Raw genomic sequence first — 20,957 nt, forward strand, 5'->3', positions numbered from 1 at the left:
AAAAAAAAAAAAAAAACACCAAAAAAACCAAACAGCTCTTTTTTTGTAGCATCCCCTAGGCAGATGACTGTGTCAAGAATGAAGGTAAATATTTCCTTCCTAGCAACTGGCTGTCAGAAACTCATCACAAGTTTCATATGTTCTTTGAGAAGCACATGGTCACTGAAGTAGCTGCTGAGGTTCTGTGTGAAGACTGGAAGCATTATGTGGTATGAATCTGTAGTAGGAATGACAAGCAAGGTTTCCCAGGAAGCATGGGATCCAGACCCACATGGCAGAGTGTGCCTGCTGTTGAGTAAGGAACATTCTTGTTATAAACCAAGGGGAACTGGAAGGAGGGAGCACAAGTCTGTTCATGTTCTCAAGTTGGTTACTGAAAAAAAGGGAGAGGAGGATATTCCTGGACTAACAGATACTACTGTGCTTCCTTGGTTGGGGTCCAAAAGAGCTAGTAAAATCCAAAAGCTTTTCAGTCTCTAAAAAAATGGTGTCTGCCGATATGTTGTCAAAAATCCCTTAAACCGAGAAGGTAGGAACCCTAGGACCAAAGATTCAGCCTTGTGTTACTCTACATGTTCTGCAACACAAACACCAAAGTACAAACCACACACTGAGAAAAACAAGGAGCTTTCAGAATATACTAAATTTTTGGCCAAGAGAATAAAGGAAGCCAAAGGAAACTGCCAGGAACAGACTGCCAAGAGACATGGGCTGTCATCTCTGAGTCTGAGTCCAGTCAAAAACAAGTCCTTAATAGTAACAAATAAGCTGGGCAGTGGTGGCGCACGCCTTTAATCCCAGCTCTTGGGAGGCAGAGGCAGGCAGATTTCTGAGTTCGAGGCCAGCCTGGTCTACAGAATGAGTTCCAGGACAACCAGGGCTACACAGAGAAACCCTGTCTCGAAAAAAAAAAAAAAGAAAAAAGAATAACAAATAAATAATCAGACCGTGAAACTAAGAAACAAAACATTTGATTTGATGTTTCAAAAATCTGTGGTTGCAGTGTAATTAACATTTGAAATAAAAGTAGCATTTAACTGTCAAGTTGAGTTGAAAATTTATATCCTTAAATTGTATTACTTATTGGCACATCTCTTGTTTTCATACTTACTAAGCACTCCACCATTAATATGTTGGATCTTTAACATTTCCCCGAAGCAAAGAGGGCAGTACAGTATAGCTTGGGGTTTAAGGAGACAGAAAAGATGTAAATGTGAGGAGGCTGGCTTCTGACTCTGGCCCCTTTTGTCTTTTAATATAAATATGGTGGCTACTCTCCTGAGCATACAATGTTACTTTGTGATCTGTGTGTTACTACTATTTGGCCCTGACATGGTTGTTTTTATTTTATTATTTATGGTAGTGGGTATTGAACTGGGTCCTTAAATGTATGACAGAAGTGCTCTGCCACCACACTGCAGCTCAGCATATGTGCTGTGCACTGGGCTCTGTAGCTGTCTCTTGAGACTAACTACAGCTACATCCTTTCCTATTGCACATAAAAGGCAGTCCTCAGGCTCTTAGGTCCCTAGCTATAGGTAGAGTTCTATTGTGGCAGTATTATTAGTGTTTCATTGCCATACATACCAAATTTGGTAAGAAACTGGGTGATGCTTACCTGTTAAGAGCGTGAATGAACTAAGTAAGAAAACTATAAACTGCTTTTCTAATAGGTTTACCGTGTTAGAGATGTAGTGTAGATCTCAGTGATGTGGATGAAGCTCTGATCTGTGGATATGGCATGTAAAATCCACTAGTGCAAATAACTATGTGTGCATGCATGATGGAGTGTGTTAAAACAGAATCTCGCTCTAGTGCCCAGCTTGACATAGAACTCATGGCAGCCTCCTGCTTCAGCTTCCTGAGAGCTAGAATTAAAGGTATGAGTTACTGCACCTGGCTGAAGTGTATGTTCTGAAAGAATAAACCCAGAGGCTTTTTTAATTAAGAAGGTAAGCCACAGTCTGGTCAATATCATGACACATGCGTTCTCTGCCATCTGTTAAACATCCTCACAGATAATTACTGGAAAGGGCTTTGGTAATGTGAACTCTCCTGCTCCCTGACTCGTTTCTAGCAGACTGTTCAAATTCCTTGATGCCTTGCAGAAGCTGTTTGATTCTAACTAAAACTCATCTCAGAGAGCTTGAGGAAAGCCTTCTAGTGTCTGCCAAATAAATGCAATGCTACCAATAGTGCTCCTCCTCCTCTTTTTCCTCCTCCTCCTCCCCCTCTCCCCCCTCCCCTTTCCTGTTAGAATTCTATCTCATATACTCCCCTGGGAACATTCTTGCCAACAGCGTCACTGCATGTTCTTTGATTGAATTTTGCTTATTGCATTAAGGGAGGAATTTACTGTGAGCTTACTTTACTGCTTTCTTCCTGTATTTTTGCTCATAAAATGATATTGTGTGTTTCTGTTCACAAAATGGTGGAATCTTCATTTAATTCTCTGTTTCTTTAAACAGCACATACCTTTTATTCAGAACTGTAGTTTGATCCCTAATGTTGTCAGCAACACAGGTAGTTTTGTTTTATGTTTGTTTCATTGGACACAGGGTCTCTGCTCATTCTAGGCTGGCCTAGAATCCTCCTGTGTCCACCTCCTAAGAGAATGTTGTCTAGGATGACATGTTGTGCCACTATGCATGGCCACATAGATAATAATTATATGGCACATTCTGAAGACTGTGTCATGTCTTCAGTGTTAACATCCTCAGTGTTAACCATAAATGCAATAGTTGAAGTTCTGTTGAACAACAGAAAGTCCTGCTCCATCACTGAGATACTCCCTTAACCCACTTGAGAAATTCTGATACCAACAAATGGAATTTTTTCCAGGTTGGTTTCTCTATTCACATAAAATTTAATACCCTGGTTTTGTTTGAGCAGTAAGTCTGCAAATCTGGACATACATTCATTGTATTTTAGGTGTGGAGACAAATGTGATTGATTCTTCACATTTTAGTTTCAAAATTTCTCTGTCAGCCCTTTATTTAAAGATAAAAGGTCACAGTCTCAGATTATACATTAGTTCTTGGGGAGAAAGGGTAAATGCTTAAAGCATTACTTTGAAAGCTGTTTTGAGTGGGTGTGGCATCCTCACAATTGGTTCAGAATAAAGTTGCATAGAGTACCAGCTAGTTGAGTGAGCTTAACAGAAGCAAAGATCTGAAGCACCAGCACCCAGCTGTGGAGGGAATGGCCTAGTGCTTGAGTTTCTTCTGAGAGATGCTCTCTAGAATTTGTGCGCTAATGTGATGGAAGGAAACAGGGAGTGATTTGACTAGGAGTGATGGGCTTGTCCTCCACTTCTCCATCTCCTTCTGTGCTCCAGGGAACTTGGAAGAATTGCTCGAGATAACATGAAGATGAGCCTGTATTCTGTTTATTGGCTCTATACAATTGTGTATTTTCCTTTCAGACCCATCTTGCTGTTATGTGAACATGTTGATAGTATCGCTGAAGGTCACAGTATTGATCACCAAGGCCCTGTGAATTCGTCTGTCTGAATAGCCCTGATGAAATTGGGATGCAAGAGTCAAGGAGGTCAGGGGCTGGTCACAGGCTAGGTCTATGGAGTGCTTGACAGAGGGATTGAAAGCAACAGGGCAGCCCTGTGGACGCAGGCCACACTGGCCTGCTGTTTATAGAAAGTATGCTGAAAAGTCATCTGCAAGTTATTTACTTTCTCCCTCCCATCTGCCATCATTCTTTCCAAATTTTCTTTTTCTTTTTCTTCAATTCCCACTTCCTTTTTAAAAACAAAACCACAAACCTTTTATTTTTTTTTAAAGATTTATTTATTTTATGTATTTGAGCACACTGTCAGCTATCTTCAGACACACCAGAAGAGGACATCAGATCCCACTACAGATGGTAGTGAGCCACCATGTGGTTACTGGGAATTGAACTCAGGACCTTTGGAAGAACAGTCAGTGTTCTTAACCAGAGCCATCTCTCCAGCCCCAACAATAAATCTTTTAAACCAAACACACCTTTAATGCCAGCACTCGTGAGGCAGAGGTAGGCAGATTTGTGTGAGTCAGAGGCCAGCCTGGACTGCATAGTAGGTTCCAGGATTGCCAGTACTATGTAAACAGACCCTGTCTCCAAAATTATTTAATAGTTATTAATACTTATTTAAAAAAAAAAACTTTTAAACTGTTTAGTAATGTCAAATGTCAGTTTGTGATATTTAGTCTTTTTTTTTTTTTTTTGAGAATTTCAGGATAATGAGCTGAGATAACTAGCCACACTCAAAGATCTCTCTCATATGTGAATACTATTGAAAACCTCCTGTTTATACCAGTGTTACCTCTAATAATGGCTAGCAAACAAACAAGAAAACAAAATAAAACATGATTTCTTTGCTCAAACCACAGTTGTGAACTTGTGGGTTCATGTCCTGGGTCAGTGAGAGGGCCCTTTGTATGGGCATTGAGAACTCCCTAACCTTACTTGGTAAGGGCTTCTGAAATACTGTCATTGTTTTCTCTCACTTGCATCTGGATCTGGTGCTCACCTGTGTCCACACTCCTCTGAGACTCTGGGACTTAGAGAAGCTGCTTTCATGCATAGACTGCTCCCTCATTAGCCCTGCCTTGCCAATAGTGTGCAGGGCACCTCTGCCTGAGGAGTGCATCTGCACTAGGGTGCCCTGCCCCAGAGCTTTCTGCTCCTCACTCATTTAGTGACAGGAAACAATACTGCCTAAACCTTGAGCTTTCAAACTTTCTGACACACAGACAAACACAATCATGTGACCATGGTATTGTAGTTGGCAAATACAGCGAGGACAGAGGGCCAGGCTGTTCTGGTCTGGGCAATGCTTTGAAATACTGGAGCTGTCTTCTACAGAAAGCTTTACCCAGCTCACATGATCCAACCCATCCAACTCACAGGCTTTTTTCCTTCCTCCTGAGGACTGATGCAACTTGTAAGTATTTTCTGTTGGTTTCCCTCCCCACCAAGAGGTCTCCATGGCTTTGTTTTAGGCTCTGGGGAGGAACAGTAATGAATGCACTGTGACTCACCTGACTGGCACTCTGCTTCTGGTTCTGAGTGGCCATCACCCTGTTCTAGGCATGTGGCTGAAGAGCTCTCTAGTCCGTATCTCTCTAGTTCTTGCCTCTGCAGTGGTCTGCTGTTGCACACAGCACTGGGAGTGGGTCCTGGGCTTTGTCTCTTTGTAGTTCACTTCAGTAGGCAGTAATCACGAGAACACACTGGAGTTCCTAAAGACGGCTGTAGAGGATAAGGATGCCCTGTTCTTTTGAACCTGGTACAGTAATTATCTAGTTTTCCTGTGTTGTTTCCTTCGGAGTGTCTCCCTGCTCCCTTCTTTTTTTATTTGGCAAGTTTTCCTCCTGTTTCCCTCTTCTGGTTTTTGGTTTGGTTGGTTTGGTTTTTTGGTTTTTGTATAAGCTCTTGGAGTCTGTTTCTCCTGGGAGAGTGCTGTTTAGGATGACATGCTGTGCCACCATGCATGACCACATAGATGGTAATTGTATGACACATTCTGAAGACTGTCATGTCTACTTGCCACATCCTCAGTGTTAACTGTAGATGCAATAGTTGAAGTTCACTTGAACAACAGAACATCCTCCTCCAACACTAAGACAGTCCCTTAACCCATTTGAGAAATTCTGATTCCAACAAATAAATTTTTTCAGGTTAGTTTCTCTATTCACATAAAATTTTATTCCTGGTTTTATTTGAGCAGTGGATATCTGGTGGTGACGAAGGCTGAAAGCAATAATAAATTATTTAATTCTTAAACGTCTAGGTGTTCAGACAGGCAGCCAGTGTTAACTAACATCTCTATGCAATGCTCACAGTTACTCGCAGCACCCCCCCCATGAACTCCAACACTTCTATTTCAATGCCTTCTATATTTGAGAAATATAATTTTGAAGACCAAATGTTACTTTTTATAACCATTTGATAGCTTATTAATTTTTTAATTCTGCACATGTCTTCTGCAAAAAAACTTGAACTGCATTTAAAAAAAAGAATTTCCCCTAAAAGGCATTGCTAGTATGGGGTATAATGTACAGGTCGGTCCCCTCCAAAAATGTCCTTTATGTGGTATTTTCATTGTCTGAAAAGAATCAATAACAATATTTTCAAACTTTTTAAGAATGTATTTAGTATTGACTTAAATGCTTTAAAAATCCATTTTGTGAATATTTTACTATTCCACCATGCTAAGTGAGGTAGCCTGTGGGTTTGGGTTCTCTAGAGAATATGGGTGGCAAAGTTGATTAGAGCCACATGAGTAATTTGCAAATTGCCTGGCTGTTCTAGATTCACTTAATCCTTTACTAAAAGCTTTATTTTGAGAGCAAGGGGTGTATTTGCATTGGTAGAGTGCTTGACCAACAACGTACATGATGCCCTGTATTTGGCCCCTAGCATTGTGTAATCTAGTTGCAGTAGTGACATCTATATTCCCAGAACTCCAAAGATAATCAGTTAGTTCAGAGTCATCCTTGACTACTACATAGTGAGTTTGAGACTAGCTTGAGATACATAAGAATTTATCTCAAAAAGTTAATCAATCAAAAATATACTAATTTCAACTAGCTATCGTTATCTCCAGTCATAATCTGTCTCAGAAGTATCAACCTTTTGTTATCAGAACTAGCAAACTGCAGCTGATGAGTTCACTCTGCAGCCCCTCTGAACCAGTGACTGGTCTTCAGTTCTTTGCACACTCTGTGCAGGGAATGAAGACATTGGTTTACAGTATAGTACTCTCTACAGAGTGAAGATGTTAACAACCCCTGCATTCATAGCACCTTCCTATGAAATATATTTCTTTATGAAGTGTATTCTTTATAGAGCCTGGTGCTGTAGCGGAATGACAATGTACCTGCCTAGCACACATGAGGTCTTCCTAGTGCTCCTCAGCCTTCCTAAAGATACATCCTTTGAATGAGCTAGCTCTGCAGGTTGTAGTGACCCCCAACCATAAAATTATTTCATTGTTACTTTATAACTGTAATCTTACTACTGTTATGAATCATAATACAACATCTTTGTTTTCTGATGGTCTTAAGCTCCTATGAAAGGGTCATTGGACCCCAAAGCCTTTGCAACCCAGAGTTGAGCACCTCTGCCATACACTAAGAAGAAAGTAAACGCAGGCAGAGGCAGGCAGAAGGGTTAGATTAGTATAATAATCCAAAAACATCATTTTTTTTTCAAATTTAAGTACAACTTAGGATGTTTAGAAGAACTTGATTTTGAAATTTCTTTCTTGTTTTTTTTTTATTATTAATTTTTTTTTTTTTTAACCAAGGTCTCCCTATGCTGCTCTAGCTGTCCTAGAACACACTATATAGTTCAGGCTGGTCTGGAACTCAAAGAGATCTGCCTGCCTCAGCCTCCTGAGTGCTAGGATTAATAGGCACGTGCCACCAAGTCCAATTTGACTTTAAATTTCCATCCCATGTAGTTAAACTTCTACTCTGCCTAAACAGATAGCATATGATGCTGTGCATATGCTGCATACATTTCTAAAATCTGTCCCAGCGAAGAATCCTACTTAGTAATTATACATTTCAGTAATTCAGAATACTTTCTGCTTATATAGCACACAGCAGTTTCTTTATTTAAAAGCAAGACTCAGGCTGGGAGGTGGTGGTACACACCTTTAATCCCAGCACTTGGGAGGCAGAGGTAGGCAGATTTCTGAGTTCGAGGCCAGCCTGGTCTACAGAGTGAGTTCCAGGACAGCCAGGGCTATACAGAGAAACCCTGTCTCGAAAAAACAAAACAAAAACAAACAGAAAAGTAAGACCCAGAGAGAGAAAGAGAGTGTTCCTATGGATTGAACCTGGGGCCTTGCATACATTATACAAGAGCCATGTCCTAAACCCTATTTAGTGTTTCAAACTGGGAGAGATACATGATGCTTGTTAGAAGAGTTAAAATATCCGATGAAATAATTTAATAATGACCAGTAATGTGCCAGTTACAGTTCAGTGCATTCTATATAGATTAGCTCACTTATTGCTCATAATATGTACTTTTATCTCATTTTTACAGACCATGACACCAAGGAACAGGTGGATTAAAAATATCCACCCAACAGCATATAAACTGGGCTTGAGTTAAGACATCGTAGCTCCAGTGCTTCTGCTGTGCTCTTCTGCTTTCTACCTCACAGGCTAAACTGATAATAGCCAAGAAACCTGAACTGGCTGTAGTGGCTCAACCCTGTAGTCCTAGCATTTGGGAGGTTGAGCGAGGCACTGAGTTCAAGACCCACTGGAATACATAGTGAAGCCACCTCAAGGAAGAGGTGTGGGCAGCGAAGGAAAGAAAAGTGAGGAAGGAGGAGGAGGGGAAAGGCAAAAACATGGAAGGCAAAAGAGTCTTTGCTTCACTCTTTAAATCTGTGTGTCTCAGCTTCCTTTGTAATACTGGTTTCCTAGTAATGGAAATCTGTAAGGTTCTGTGTGTTCCTTGTGTTAGAATCTGTAAATTTTAGGTATGGCATTGATGAAGCTAGTTGAGGAAAGACATTAGAGAACGAACAACGTTCTGATAGGTTTTCTTTTGTCTTCCTTTGGTAGAAAAGAGTAGTTGAACAGCTGCGGAAGAACCTGATAGTCAAGCAAGAGCAGCCGGACAAGTTCCAGATACAGCCATTGTCACAGTCTGAAAACAAACTACAAACAGCACAGCAGCAGCCACTACAGCCACTGCAGCAGCAGCAGCAGCAGCAGCAACAGCAGCAGCCACAGCAGCAGCAGCAGCAGCAGCAGCAGCAGCAGCAGCACGCCCAGCAGTCAGCAGCACCACCTAGTCTGACTGCATCACAGGTAACCGTTTGGGTGGAGCAGCCAGGTTGAGTGTTGGGTATTGGTTAGTCACATAGAATGGGATTAATTTCAACTATCCTGAGCTCAACTAACACTAAACAATTTTTCTGGATTTTGTTTGGGATTTTTACTATCATTGACATAAGGATCAGTTAAATTCACCTGCAGAAGGAAAGAGCCTTCTAAGGAGAAGAAGTTAGATTAAGTTAAATTATTGGGTTGGGAATGGAGCTAGGGGTCTCAACTAACATGGATGAAGCCATGGGTTTGATCCTCAGTACTGCATAAAGCCAGGTGTGGTGGTGCATGCCTGTGATTCCAGCACTCTGAGGTGGAAGCAGGGGATCAAAAAATCAGTTAGTGACTCTTGACAACATAGCATGTTCAAGTTTGAGGCCTCCTTGAGCTTCATGAGATTCTATCTTAGAGAGGTACAGGAATGATTTCCAGGATTGGAGATTTCTGGGGTATTTATTTATATATGTCCTAAAGTGATTTGATCCCTTCTATAATTGTTTTTCTACAATTCTTAGCAATTAGGCATGGAGCTGTTCCAGGATCCATGCTTTGGGAACCACATAGAAAGAAGCATTGAAAAGGGTGCTATGTTTTTATTATCCATAGACAATAGACCATTCACTTCTTGAGTATGTGTATTGGTTCTAATAAACTGGTAGAGATCTGAAATGAGCTTGCAGGTGAGCCTTAGAGCTAAGTGGGAGTGTCATATCCTAGCTTGATGTAGCTGTGGAAATGTTTTACTGAAAAGGGCATTTAATCTAGTGTAGAATGTGAGGAAAGAGTCAAGATATACTGAAAGGGCATATTTGGAATTGACATTTGATTAAGAAACTTATTCAAGCTTGACCTCTACATACTTATATATATTATGAATACACCATTTTAAAAGTAACTGATGGACCTGGGGAGATGGCTCAGTTGAAAAGGGGCTTGCTGTGTAAGCAGGAGGATTTGAATTCTATACCCAGCATCTCCATAAAAAGCTGGTGCATGGTCATGTGTATGTTTTTAATGTCAGTGCTAGGGGAGTAGGGGACAGGCGAATTCGAGGGGAATCCCTGGGGCTTGCTGCTGTCCAGCCAGCATAGCGAGATCAGTAAGTCTGGGATCCCAGTGAAAGATCCTGTCTCAAAAAAACAAAATGAGGGCTAGAGAGATGCTTCAGGGGTTAATAGCATTTGGTGGTCTTACAGAAGACCTGTGTTCAGTCTCCAGCACCCACATCCGTAGGCATGCAATAGCTTGGAAGTCCTTCTTCTCCTGGCTCTCCAGGCACCTGTATGCATAGTGTATCCATATGTGCACTCAGGCACACATATATACACATTAAATGAATAAATAAAAACAAATCCATTCAGACAGGTGTGGTGGCACATGCCTTTAATCCCAGAAGTTGGGAGACAGAGTCAGGCTGATCTCTAAGAATTTTATGCCAGCCTGGTCTACAGAAGAAGGTCCTGGTCAGTCAGGGCTGTTACACAGAGAAACCCTGTTTCAAACAAACAAAAAACAAACAAAGAAACTATTTAAAATACAAAATAAAGTGGATAATTGAAGAATGACACCTGAGGTTGACCTCTGGCCTCCACACATCTGTACACCTGGACACACACACACACCCAAATAAGAAAATAAATCAAAATAAAAGAGACGACCTGGCAGTTAAAGAGTTCCTACTGCTCTTATAGAAGACCTCAGTTCAAGTCTCAGTATCCAAAATGGTGATTCACAGCCATCCATAACTCCAGTACCAGGATCTATGCCTTCTTCTAGCCACTGGAGGCACCAGACATGCATATGGTACACATATATGCCTGCAAAACACTTATATACATAAGCAATTCTTTAAAATAGCATCTAGCCAAGCATGGTGGCACACATGGTCTCATCACTCAGGAGGCAGAAGCAGGCAGATATCCATGAGTTCAAGGCCAGCTTGGTCTACAAATCGAGTTCCAGGATAGCCAGGGCTGTTACACAGAGAAACCATGTCTCACAAAACTAACCAAAACAACAGCAAAAGAGTCTAATGTGTTGAGGCTATAGCTCAGTAATAGAGTACTTGTCCAGCATGTGTGAGATCTTATGTTCCATCCCCAGTACCCCCCCATACACACACACAAATAAACAAGTGAGCAAATGAATGAATGAGACTAGTGAACAGTAACATACCCACAGTGAGTCTTCATTATGTATACAGAAGAAAATGGAGTTTACTTATCTACTTATTATTTGTAGACCTAGGTCTAGTTCGTGTACAAAATTTTTAAAGCCAATTATACAAATACTATAGACATACATAGCACATAGTATACAGTAGAGCCAAAATTGAACCCAGAAGTTCTAAATGAAAAATCTGTCCATTCAGCTACTTTTCTGTAGTGCCAAACATTACCAAGAAATGCCAGTACAATATGAACCCTAGGACGAAAAAAGAAGTCCCTGGTGCTGGTGAGTTGGTTCAACAATTCTGAGCATTTGTTGTTCTTTCAGAGGATCAGGGTTTAATTCTTAGCATCTACATGGCTTCTTGTACCTGTCTGTAACTCCAGTCCCAGGGCACCCAACACCCTCTTCTGATTTCCAAGGGCACCAAGCACACATGTGGTGTATATACATATGTTCAGACAAACACTCATACACATAAAATAGTAAATAACTCTAAAATAAGTTGTTTAAGTCCCTGTCTTAAATCAGAGAACAAGAACACCAAGCATACCTTTCCACTAATTACCCCAGTACTATATGTAAGTTAGACTTGTTTCCCTCCAACAGGGCCTCACTATATCATTCTGGTTGACCAGAACTGTGTAGACCAGGCTAGTCTCAAACTCAGAGATATGCCTGCCTCTACATGTGGGGTTATTTGCCTGAATGTATGTTTGCACTCCACATGCATGCAGTGCCTGCAGAGGTCAGAATAGAGCATTGGATCCCGAGTCTGGAGCTACAGCCAGCTGTGAGCTGTCCGGACAGGCTGTTCTTTAAGGCCCCTGAATGTCTATAACTTCTCACAGATTGCTTCTGAGTTTGCTTTTCCTCAGGTTCCAGGCAGAGTTAGATTAGGTTCTTCCTTCAAAATGCAGTTAGATCAGAGGGAGTATACATGGAAAGAACAGGGTAGAATTGTTGCCTGGTGATACATGAAATTTTCTATTCAAGTAATATTCCATGTCACACAAATCAAGAACGACTTATAAACAGACACCTAGTTGGTAGCCTCTGTCCACCTGAGCTCTGCAGTGGGTGGTGAGCAGCAGGCTCAGCTCTGCCCAGAACAGTGTTGCGCTGCTTCGCTCCATCTGGAAGCATATTTAATTGATTTAAGTAACCTTGACTTTATATTCTTTTGTTTTGTTTAATGCAAAGGCTTAATGCAAAACCCAAAGGCCCCCTAGGTCTCTGCTGTTTGTTTTTGCAGTAAGCTCCATTCAGTGTTTATTGACTGGTCTCTGTGTACTAGATGGTATACAAAGAACAACGGCTTCTGCCAAGAATCTGGCATATTATAATCATTAATTTTTGTTCATTTTATAAATTATTTATTGAGCCTACACTGTATAAGCACCGAGCTACCCAATGTGAAGGCTAGACTAACTCACAAAAAGATAGTTTCTTTTTTCAAGAATTTCAGAAATTTGAAAGTAAAATACAAACTGTTATCAAGAGTAAAATCAAATTACCAGTGAAGAACTATGAAAATACCAGAGAACAGAGTAATTTTCATTAGAGGAATCAAAAGTACTTTTTTAAGGAGGTGGCATATGATAGGATCTTAACTAATGAATGGAATTTCTGTGATGAGCAGAGAGCATCATAGATGTAGATAAGACAATTTAAAAATATGGAGTTTACACAAAGTAAATTTGGGATTTACACAAGATGCTCGGTGATTAAAAGTTTGCATTGTTCTTGCAAAGTACCCATGGCCAACAGCCCACAACCACAACAGACAGCTACACTCAAATGTACACTCTCTGTCTCTGTCTCTCTGTCTCTCTGTGTGTCTCTGCCCCCACCTCTCTCTCTTTCTCTCTCTCTCTCTCTCTCTCTCTCTCTCTCTCTCTCTCTCTCTTTCTCTCTCACATACACACACACACACACACACACACACATATCACATGCACTAAAAGAAAAAAAATAAAAGTAAAAGAATCTTTTAAAATGTTTTAATGGAGGGGCCTGGAGAGACAGCTTTGCTGCTAAGAGATTAAGAGCCTGCACTTTCCTTGCAGAGGACCCAAAATCAGTTTCGCAGCACCTGTGCTAGGTGGCTCACAACTATCTCTAACTCCAGTTCCAGGGGATCTGATGCCCTCTTCTGGCTTCCAGGGCACTGCAAGTACATGTACAAACCCTGACTCGACACTTAATTTAAAAATTAAAATTTAAAAAGAATAGTAGAACCGGGCAGTGATGGCACACACCTTTAATCCCAGCACTTGGGAGGCAGAGGCAGGCGGATTTCTGAGTTCAAGGCCAGCCTGGTCTACAGAGTGAGTTCCAGGACAGCCAGGGCTAAACAGAGAAACCCTGTCTTGAAACACCAAAAATAAATAAATAAATTAATTAATTAATAGTAGAATAAAATCTTTCTTTTAGAAAAGTAAATGCAAAGGCTGGTATAGTGTTGTAATCTGAGCACTCAGGAGGATGAGGCAGGAGAATTAAGAATTCAAGGCCAGCCTGGGCTCCATAATAGGTCTGTCTCAAAACAACAAAAGTAAACAGAAAACAAATAACAAAAGTATGCCTTTCATCTTAGTTACTGTTCTATACCTTGACTGAGACAACATATAGGAAAAACATTTCGTTAAGACTTGCTCACAGTTTCAGGGGTTAGTTCATAATCATTGTGATGGAGGTGTGGCTGCTGGTACTGCAGGCATGGTACTGAAGCAGTGTTTGAGAACTTATATCCTGATGCCCAAGCAGGAAGAAGAAATAGTGAAATTGGGCCTTTGGGGGCTTTTGAAACCTATCCCCCTCCCAGTGACATACCTCCCCCACCAAGGCCGCATCCCTAACCCTTCCTAAACATTTCACCAACTGAAAACAAGACATTCCAGTTCACGTTATCACACCTTTGAAGTAGCAAGGAGGCTCATATCGTTAGTGTATTGAATGTGACATGATGTCATATTGTTAGAGTACTGAATGTGAAATGATGGGAGAGGTACAAAGCCCAGAAAGGCAAGAGGGAGCTAGCTGCCTTTAATGCCTGATAAAACTTGGGTATTTGGTAGCCATAGGAAGGTAATTAAAGGCTCATAAGAATAGCTAGATGGGAGTTTTAAGTATAGCAGATATTAGAGATGTAGCTTCTCACAGGAATGCCTATGTTTGTGATTAGAGTGTGCAGTAAGGAGATGCTAGGTGAGGAGGTTCTGTATTCTAAACTGAGGGACCCTTGCTGTGGGGCAGCATCTCCTGGACCCCACAGGGAAGTTGTACCCATGAAATCTCAATAATGTGGTCACCTGAGCAAGACCTGAGCAATGACAGCTTAGGTTGTCAGGGCCACGTCCCTAGTTGGAGAACTACGGACAGTCAGTGGAAGGTGTGTAGTTATTAAAAACTAAATACAAAAATAGCCGTATAAACAAAGGGGAGGGAGAGTTCTACTTGTGTTTGAGTGTACAACAGTGACCTCCTATTCAAAATTTAGCAGACACTAAAACAGATGTAGAAGTTAATTAGATCCCATAGAAATATCCCTTGGAGTTCTGGTTTGTGCATTAGATCAATTCTTTGTAAATTAAAATGTCTCATCTTACAAGTTAACAGTATTAACCTATCAAAAATTACAAAGATATTTAACCAGGCTTTGTGGTTTACACATGTAATCCCAGTGATTTTAAGAGTCTGAGACAGGTTGATCACCATACGTTTGAGGCCAGCTTGGGCTACCAAGTGAAACTTTGTGCCCCAAAAGAACATTTTTAGGATCCAGAAAGATGGCTCAACAGTTAAGGGCACCACTGCTCTTGCCAAGCCCTGGGGTTTAGTTCCCAGCACTAGTATGGTGTTTCACAGCCATCTGTAATTCCATTTCTTCTCTGCCCTCCACAAGCACTCAGGCATACATGTGGTGCACATACATTCATGCAGGCAACACACGTGTACACATAAAATAAATCTTAAATATTTTTAATTTATTAAAACAGAAGTCCTTCTGCATATATGTCTGCATGAATTCCTAGCTCATAGAATTCAAGTTTTGTTACAATTAAAGAAGTTTATGGAACCATAATCCTTGCTACCTTTCCTTGAAGAACATCAGACTTGAGTAGCATTACCCACCCAGGTCCAAACACAACTTCCATGAAAATCATTCTTTCATTCTGGGCACCCAGCCTCTCTGCATCTTCTCTTCTTCCTGTGGACAGCTTAGACATTTCAGTATGCTTGGATGTCAAGGTTCCCTTCTTGTCTAAACTCTAACGCTTCAAGAATTTGCTTCATGTTCCCTAGTATTTGCAATGAAATGATAAGATAGGATAAGAAATGAGAATCTTAACTAATCCATGAATACATTCATTGAGAAGCTTTCACTGAGACATTCATACTAGGTATTTGGCCTCTGTATTATGTATGATTATATAATGCTAGAGTATATGCAATAAAATCAGCCACAAATAAATACATATAAAGGAGAATAAAATCCTGAGTTTTAATGTGAAATAAATTGTCAGATTTAATGTTATGAAAGCATTAAGTTAGTGGTAATAAATAATTTAGGTAAATATATAATATAAACACATTCAGATTTGTGGTTTTTTTTTTTTGGTATTTGCTAGAATAATCAGTTTAGAGCTAATCAAAATGTTGAAAATGATTGCCTCAATTGGAGATATTCCAAACAAAAGTCCACTGACCTCATTAAAAGCAATATCAACACATAAAATGTTTTAAAATCTTTGTCTTTGGGTTCTACTGAGCAGACAGTCCATAGCCTATGTTACACTAGGATTAAAGGCCATCTACTATGGCTTGCTCACTTACCTCTTCAAAAGCTCTTCATATTCAAGCATTTTAAATTGAAAGATGAAACTGATAGCATACTGTATTTAAAACTCTTTATACAACAACTGGCTTTGTGAGATAGCCTTTGCTGCTGCACACTCTAGTACTTCCGGTGATCAGATGGCATTTAGCTGTCAACTGGCTGTCAACCCTGACCTGCTGCCCAGGTGCCATTTCGCACTTGAGAAGGCAGGGGTGGGAGGCATGAGCAGCCCGTGCTGTGCCTTGGGTGGTTTTAGTTGTAGACACTAATAAGGAGTGCTGGTGGGATGGATGAGTCCACAGCTTTACATTTTGTTGTTGTTGTTGTTGTTGTTGTTAAAAGGAGGTTTTAAAAGATGAGTATATGTGCATGCAAACACGTATCAGGAAAAAAAGGTAAAGAATTCTGTACACTCAGCATCTACATGTGTGGAGGAGAAACTTCAAGGGTTTTTTCCTGGTGTGTAGAGGAGAGAGGGTTGCTGGAAAGAACTCCTGCAGAGCTGAGCATGCTCTCCCAACACTGTCCGGCCTGCCATCCTTGCCACATATGGCTTAGAAGATGTGATGAGTACAAGCACCAGACTGACCATTTCAGTTTCTAATTACAATTTATAAAAAGCCAGGCGTAGCGGGTGACTCCAAAGTGTATACTCCGTTTTAAAAGGAGAAGTAAAAGTGGAATAAATATCAGAGCCAGTAAGTTGGCAATGAATGAATGTGTACCTGAAAGGTCTACATCTTGAGTGACGAGCAGTAGTGCCAGGTAGATGTGTATATGGTGTAATGAGGTTTCTGTAACAGACGTGTGTAATCGTTCTAGTAAAAAGTTAGGCAAATGCAGCTTCAAAGCTCCAGAAACACCCTCTAAGTGTCAGCTGAGTCTTCACCAAAGCGCCTCCTCTAAGTTCTGAGGCAGGTGCTTGTTCCCACCTTGTCAGTTTCCCTGACTCTTCGATGATTTCCACATCAGTTCTCCAGAGGAAAGATTGTAGGCAGCAGCACAGCCCTCCCTTTGGAATAGAAAACTGGTGTTTCCTATACTCGTTAACAGCATCATTATCTGCAGCTTGGGGTTTATTGCCTCTGAGGTGGCAGTTGTGCAGATCCTCCTGTGAGTTTCTCTTCTGCTCCCTGAGGAGGCCCTCAGAAAGATGACACCTTTCCTTTATGTCATAGAAGGCAAATTGCCAGATCAGTGAGGTTATAGCAATCAGGGATAGAGACAATGTGCAACTTACATAGGGATTAGCTGACTTTGTGCAGTTAGAAAACCCAGAAGCATTAAGTGGGCTCCTGTTATGTACATGTAGATGTGGACACTAAAACCATATGTCTACATGAGGGTATACTCACTACAGTGAACTTTCCTGTTTACAAGTGACCCTAACTTGAGAAACTAGAGTTTGTCTCTCTATAATAAGAGGCATGCTCTACATATGCAAAGGCCTGTAGACAAACTTGGTTGCATTGTTTCCTTTGGGAGTTCAGCTTCATATGGTTCAGTGGGATCAAATTTCGGTCTCCTAATATCTGTTCTCCGTGTCTCCTAGAAGACTGTAACTACAGCTTCTATGATTACCACAAAGACACTACCTCTCGTCTTGAAAGCAGCAACTGCGACCATGCCTGCCTCTGTTGTGGGCCAGAGACCTACCATTGCTATGGTGACCGCCATCAACAGCCAGAAGGCTGTGCTCAGCACTGATGTGCAGAACACACCAGTCAACCTCCAGACGTCTAGTAAGGTCACTGGGCCTGGGGCAGAGGCTGTCCAAATTGTGGCAAAAAACACAGTCACTCTGGTAAGCCAGCAGCTGCTACTCATGTGTTCACATTGAGAGGGTTCAGGTTGTGCATTGTAGAGGGTATCCATTTTGGGCTCCTGCTGAGTTCTGAGCTCGTATCATTCCTAGCAAAGCAAACTCCCCTGTAGTCCTGTCACATGCACATGTGCGCGCGTGCATACACACACACACACACACACACACACACACACACACACACACACACACACACACACACGGAAATTTGAGTGCTGAAACTCCCTCTGCTATGTTCTGCTTTGGGGAAAACCTTCTGCTACATTCTTTCAGTTCATTATCTCTCTAAATTGAATGAATCCAGGAAGTACTTAGAGTTGGTTGGGGCATACTTGAAAAATACTCAAGAAACTCAGAGATTAATGTGCCAAAGGCCGAGTCCTTCCAGAGGGAGGATCACCTGAAGGAAATACTTGAACAAGATTGTCCATAATATTTCTAGAATTAAGTCATTTAGATACTGTTGTTCTTAGAAGTTTATGAGAACCACGTCCAAATTGTGATATTTAATTACCTTTTTCAAAGTGGCTTTTTGAATAAAGATCAATAATGAGTAAAAGTAGCAACAAAGTGACTCCTGCTGCTCACCCAGGAGTCCTTAGAGACACAGCCCCATTCCTCAGCCAGGCAGGGGGAGTCCCAAGTTATCTGTAGACTGGGTGTGGTGGCACACACCTTTAATCCAGCACTCATGAGGCAGAGACATGTAGATACCTGTGAATTTGAGGCCAGGATGGTTCAGTGAGTTCCAGGACAGCCAACACAGAGAAACCATGTCTCAAAAAGCCAGAAAAAAAGGGAAAAAAAAGTTCTCTCTTTGTAGGAACAAAGCTGCTCTCTGTTAAATAAAGCTTGTATCTTTTGAGGAGGGAAAATCCATTTGGACAGACAGTAAATTTAATTTTACTTTAGATGTAGTTTTGACTCTTAAAATATAAATGTAAGAGTTCATGAGTATAAGAAAACCGTCCAAGATTGCAGAGTCTGCTTGGTTCTGTATGTGAGGAGACAAGAGTGTGGTTGATCACTTTATGGGACAGAGTATGTAGTTGGGAAAGGAAATCGTTTCTAAAGCAGTGTTAGTTCACAAAGTGAACTGCACGGGAAGAGCTACTAGGAATTCTGCGTCATGTGGAAGGCAAATGCCTGTGTCCTTTGCATGTCTGCCTCTGACACTGAATAGTGACTGCCCTCGGGTTTATTTATGTTTCCCTGTTTCTTAGCAGGTTCAAGCAACACCTCCTCAGCCCATCAAAGTACCACAGTTTATCCCTCCTCCTAGACTCACTCCACGTCCAAACTTCCTTCCACAGGTGAGTAAGGCAGTGGAAACTCCAGCCATGGGAAGTGTCCTGAGATCCTCGGGGCTTTCCCATGCAGTGAAGGTGAAGTGAAACTGTGATGGAAAACAGCCAAGATAATACCAGTGGAAGCATCATGTCGCCATTACCTTGGTTGGGGCAGATACAGCCATATTTAGCAAAGGGAAACTTTGCTAAAAAGAGAGTGGTCTACATCTGGCTTTTCTACCCAGCCCCAAGGAGTCTCCTAGCCCCTGACAGTTCTCCCAGCAACTAGACTGACCTGGCTCAACTCCAGGCAGTCCATCCAATAGAAAGAACAAGACTTATTCCTGAAGGTGTAGCTTTCAGACACAGAGAGAAAGGAGTCTGTCTGTGAGGGTCGTACTGTACTACCATGAAAGAAGACCATCCTCTTTTTTATCAGATAGATCTTTATAAGTACTGTTGGTAGCAAACATTGTACTAAGCTATTGTGTCCTGGATATGCTGATTTTTAAGACACAGCCACAGCAGCAGCATCACAGCTGCCTATAGCGAATTAGTGTCCATAACGGAAGTATGGTAGACTGAACATGTGGAAGGGACACAGACCATTCTGGACTGAGAAAATACATTCATGATTTCCTACAAGAGTCTACATTCAGTGTGAGACCTAAAACTCCAGTAAAGTCTGTGTGATACATTTTGAAGAAGGAATTTTTTAAATGTCCCTGCTGAGAGTACCATGTAGACTTTCATGTCTGAAGTGGAGACATATATGTACATTCAAAAAGCCTAAGAGATTTGCTGTGGCTGTACAGAGACCATGAGGCCACCCAGATTAGACCTAAAGAAGTGCCCTGGAGAAGAACGAGCCCATGGATCCTCACCATTGTGCAGAGATGTGGGGTGAGTCCTAGCAGCAAAAGAGCCTGTAGAAGCATTTGCAGGCAAATACTTAACATGATCATAATTAACGTTTTAGAGATTCCCTCTTTCTGCTGGTAGACAACAGGTTAGAAGTACTTAAGCGTGTGTATAGGAAACACAATCAGGACATTAAAAATGGTATGAACTGATCTTTAGAGAATCTGGCTGTAGTCCTAGGCACTTTATATGGACTGTGTATTTTCTTTCTCACAACAGCTGTATGGAAGGTTTTCAGTAAAGAATCAAAGGTTTAGTTTATGTTTTTCCAACAGTGAAATCAGTGTGGTATGTTGGTAGATTTCATGAAGCTTTTGTGTTTTAGAAATCTATATCTATAGGTATCGATAACAATGTTTAATGTAGTTCTTGCTACTATATCAGTAGCAGCCATCATGGATCATATTAAGTTAACCTAAACATTCAGACTTAGAAGACTGCCATGAGCCACACTGAGCACCAATCTGCTTGGACACGATGGAAGACTTACTACTTCTGGTAACACAGATTTTTCTTTTCCGTAGGTTCGACCCAAGCCTGTGGCCCAGAATAACATTCCTATAGCTCCAGCGCCTCCTCCCATGCTTGCAGCTCCTCAGCTTATCCAGAGGCCTGTCATGCTGACCAAGTTTACACCCACAACCCTCCCCACATCCCAGAATTCCATCCACCCTGTCCGTGTTGTCAATGGACAGACTGCAACCATAGCCAAAACGTTCCCCATGGCCCAGCTCACCAGCATTGTCATAGCTACTCCAGGGACCAGACTCGCTGGACCTCAGACTGTACAGCTTAGCAAACCAAGCCTGGAGAAACAGGTATGGGCAGAGTGCGTCTACACCTGCTGTGGCAATAGCCTCACCCTTGAAACCGCAGCTGCTGGATGCTTTGTCAAGTGTTCTTCATCTCAGGACCAAATCAACATCCTGTCACTTTATTGTATGATAATTCACTCACATTCAAAAGAGCCTTTCCCCTGAATTAAGTTAAATTGTTTTCCCAAGGTAGCTGGCTTCAGAGTCTTATGTAAATGTGCTCCCCCTGCTGGCTTTGATGCAGAA

General features: G+C 41.4%; 1 protein-coding gene and 1 pseudogene across 18 annotated transcripts in view; both read left to right on the forward strand.

Annotated features, from left to right (window-relative positions):
* The window catches only part of Phf21a (PHD finger protein 21A), a 183,377-nt gene that overhangs the window by 129,386 nt on the left and 33,034 nt on the right, over positions 1-20,957 (forward strand). For 9 of the 18 annotated variants that reach the window (XM_031371070.1, XM_031371058.1, XM_031371072.1 and 6 more), the window contains 4 exons: positions 8,586-8,834; positions 17,417-17,668; positions 18,910-18,999; positions 20,421-20,714. In XM_031371070.1, the coding sequence (XP_031226930.1) occupies positions 8,586-8,834; positions 17,417-17,668; positions 18,910-18,999; positions 20,421-20,714 (885 nt within the window). The remainder of the gene's footprint in view (positions 1-8,585; positions 8,835-17,416; positions 17,669-18,909; positions 19,000-20,420; positions 20,715-20,957) is intronic. The other 9 variants (XM_031371065.1, XM_031371074.1, XM_031371068.1 and 6 more) reach the window with 3 other exon arrangements.
* Positions 79-835, forward strand: LOC116090493 (annotated as a pseudogene).

Source organism: Mastomys coucha, unplaced genomic scaffold (assembly GCF_008632895.1).
Source record: "Mastomys coucha isolate ucsf_1 unplaced genomic scaffold, UCSF_Mcou_1 pScaffold15, whole genome shotgun sequence".
Lineage (NCBI taxonomy): Eukaryota > Metazoa > Chordata > Mammalia > Rodentia > Muridae > Mastomys > Mastomys coucha.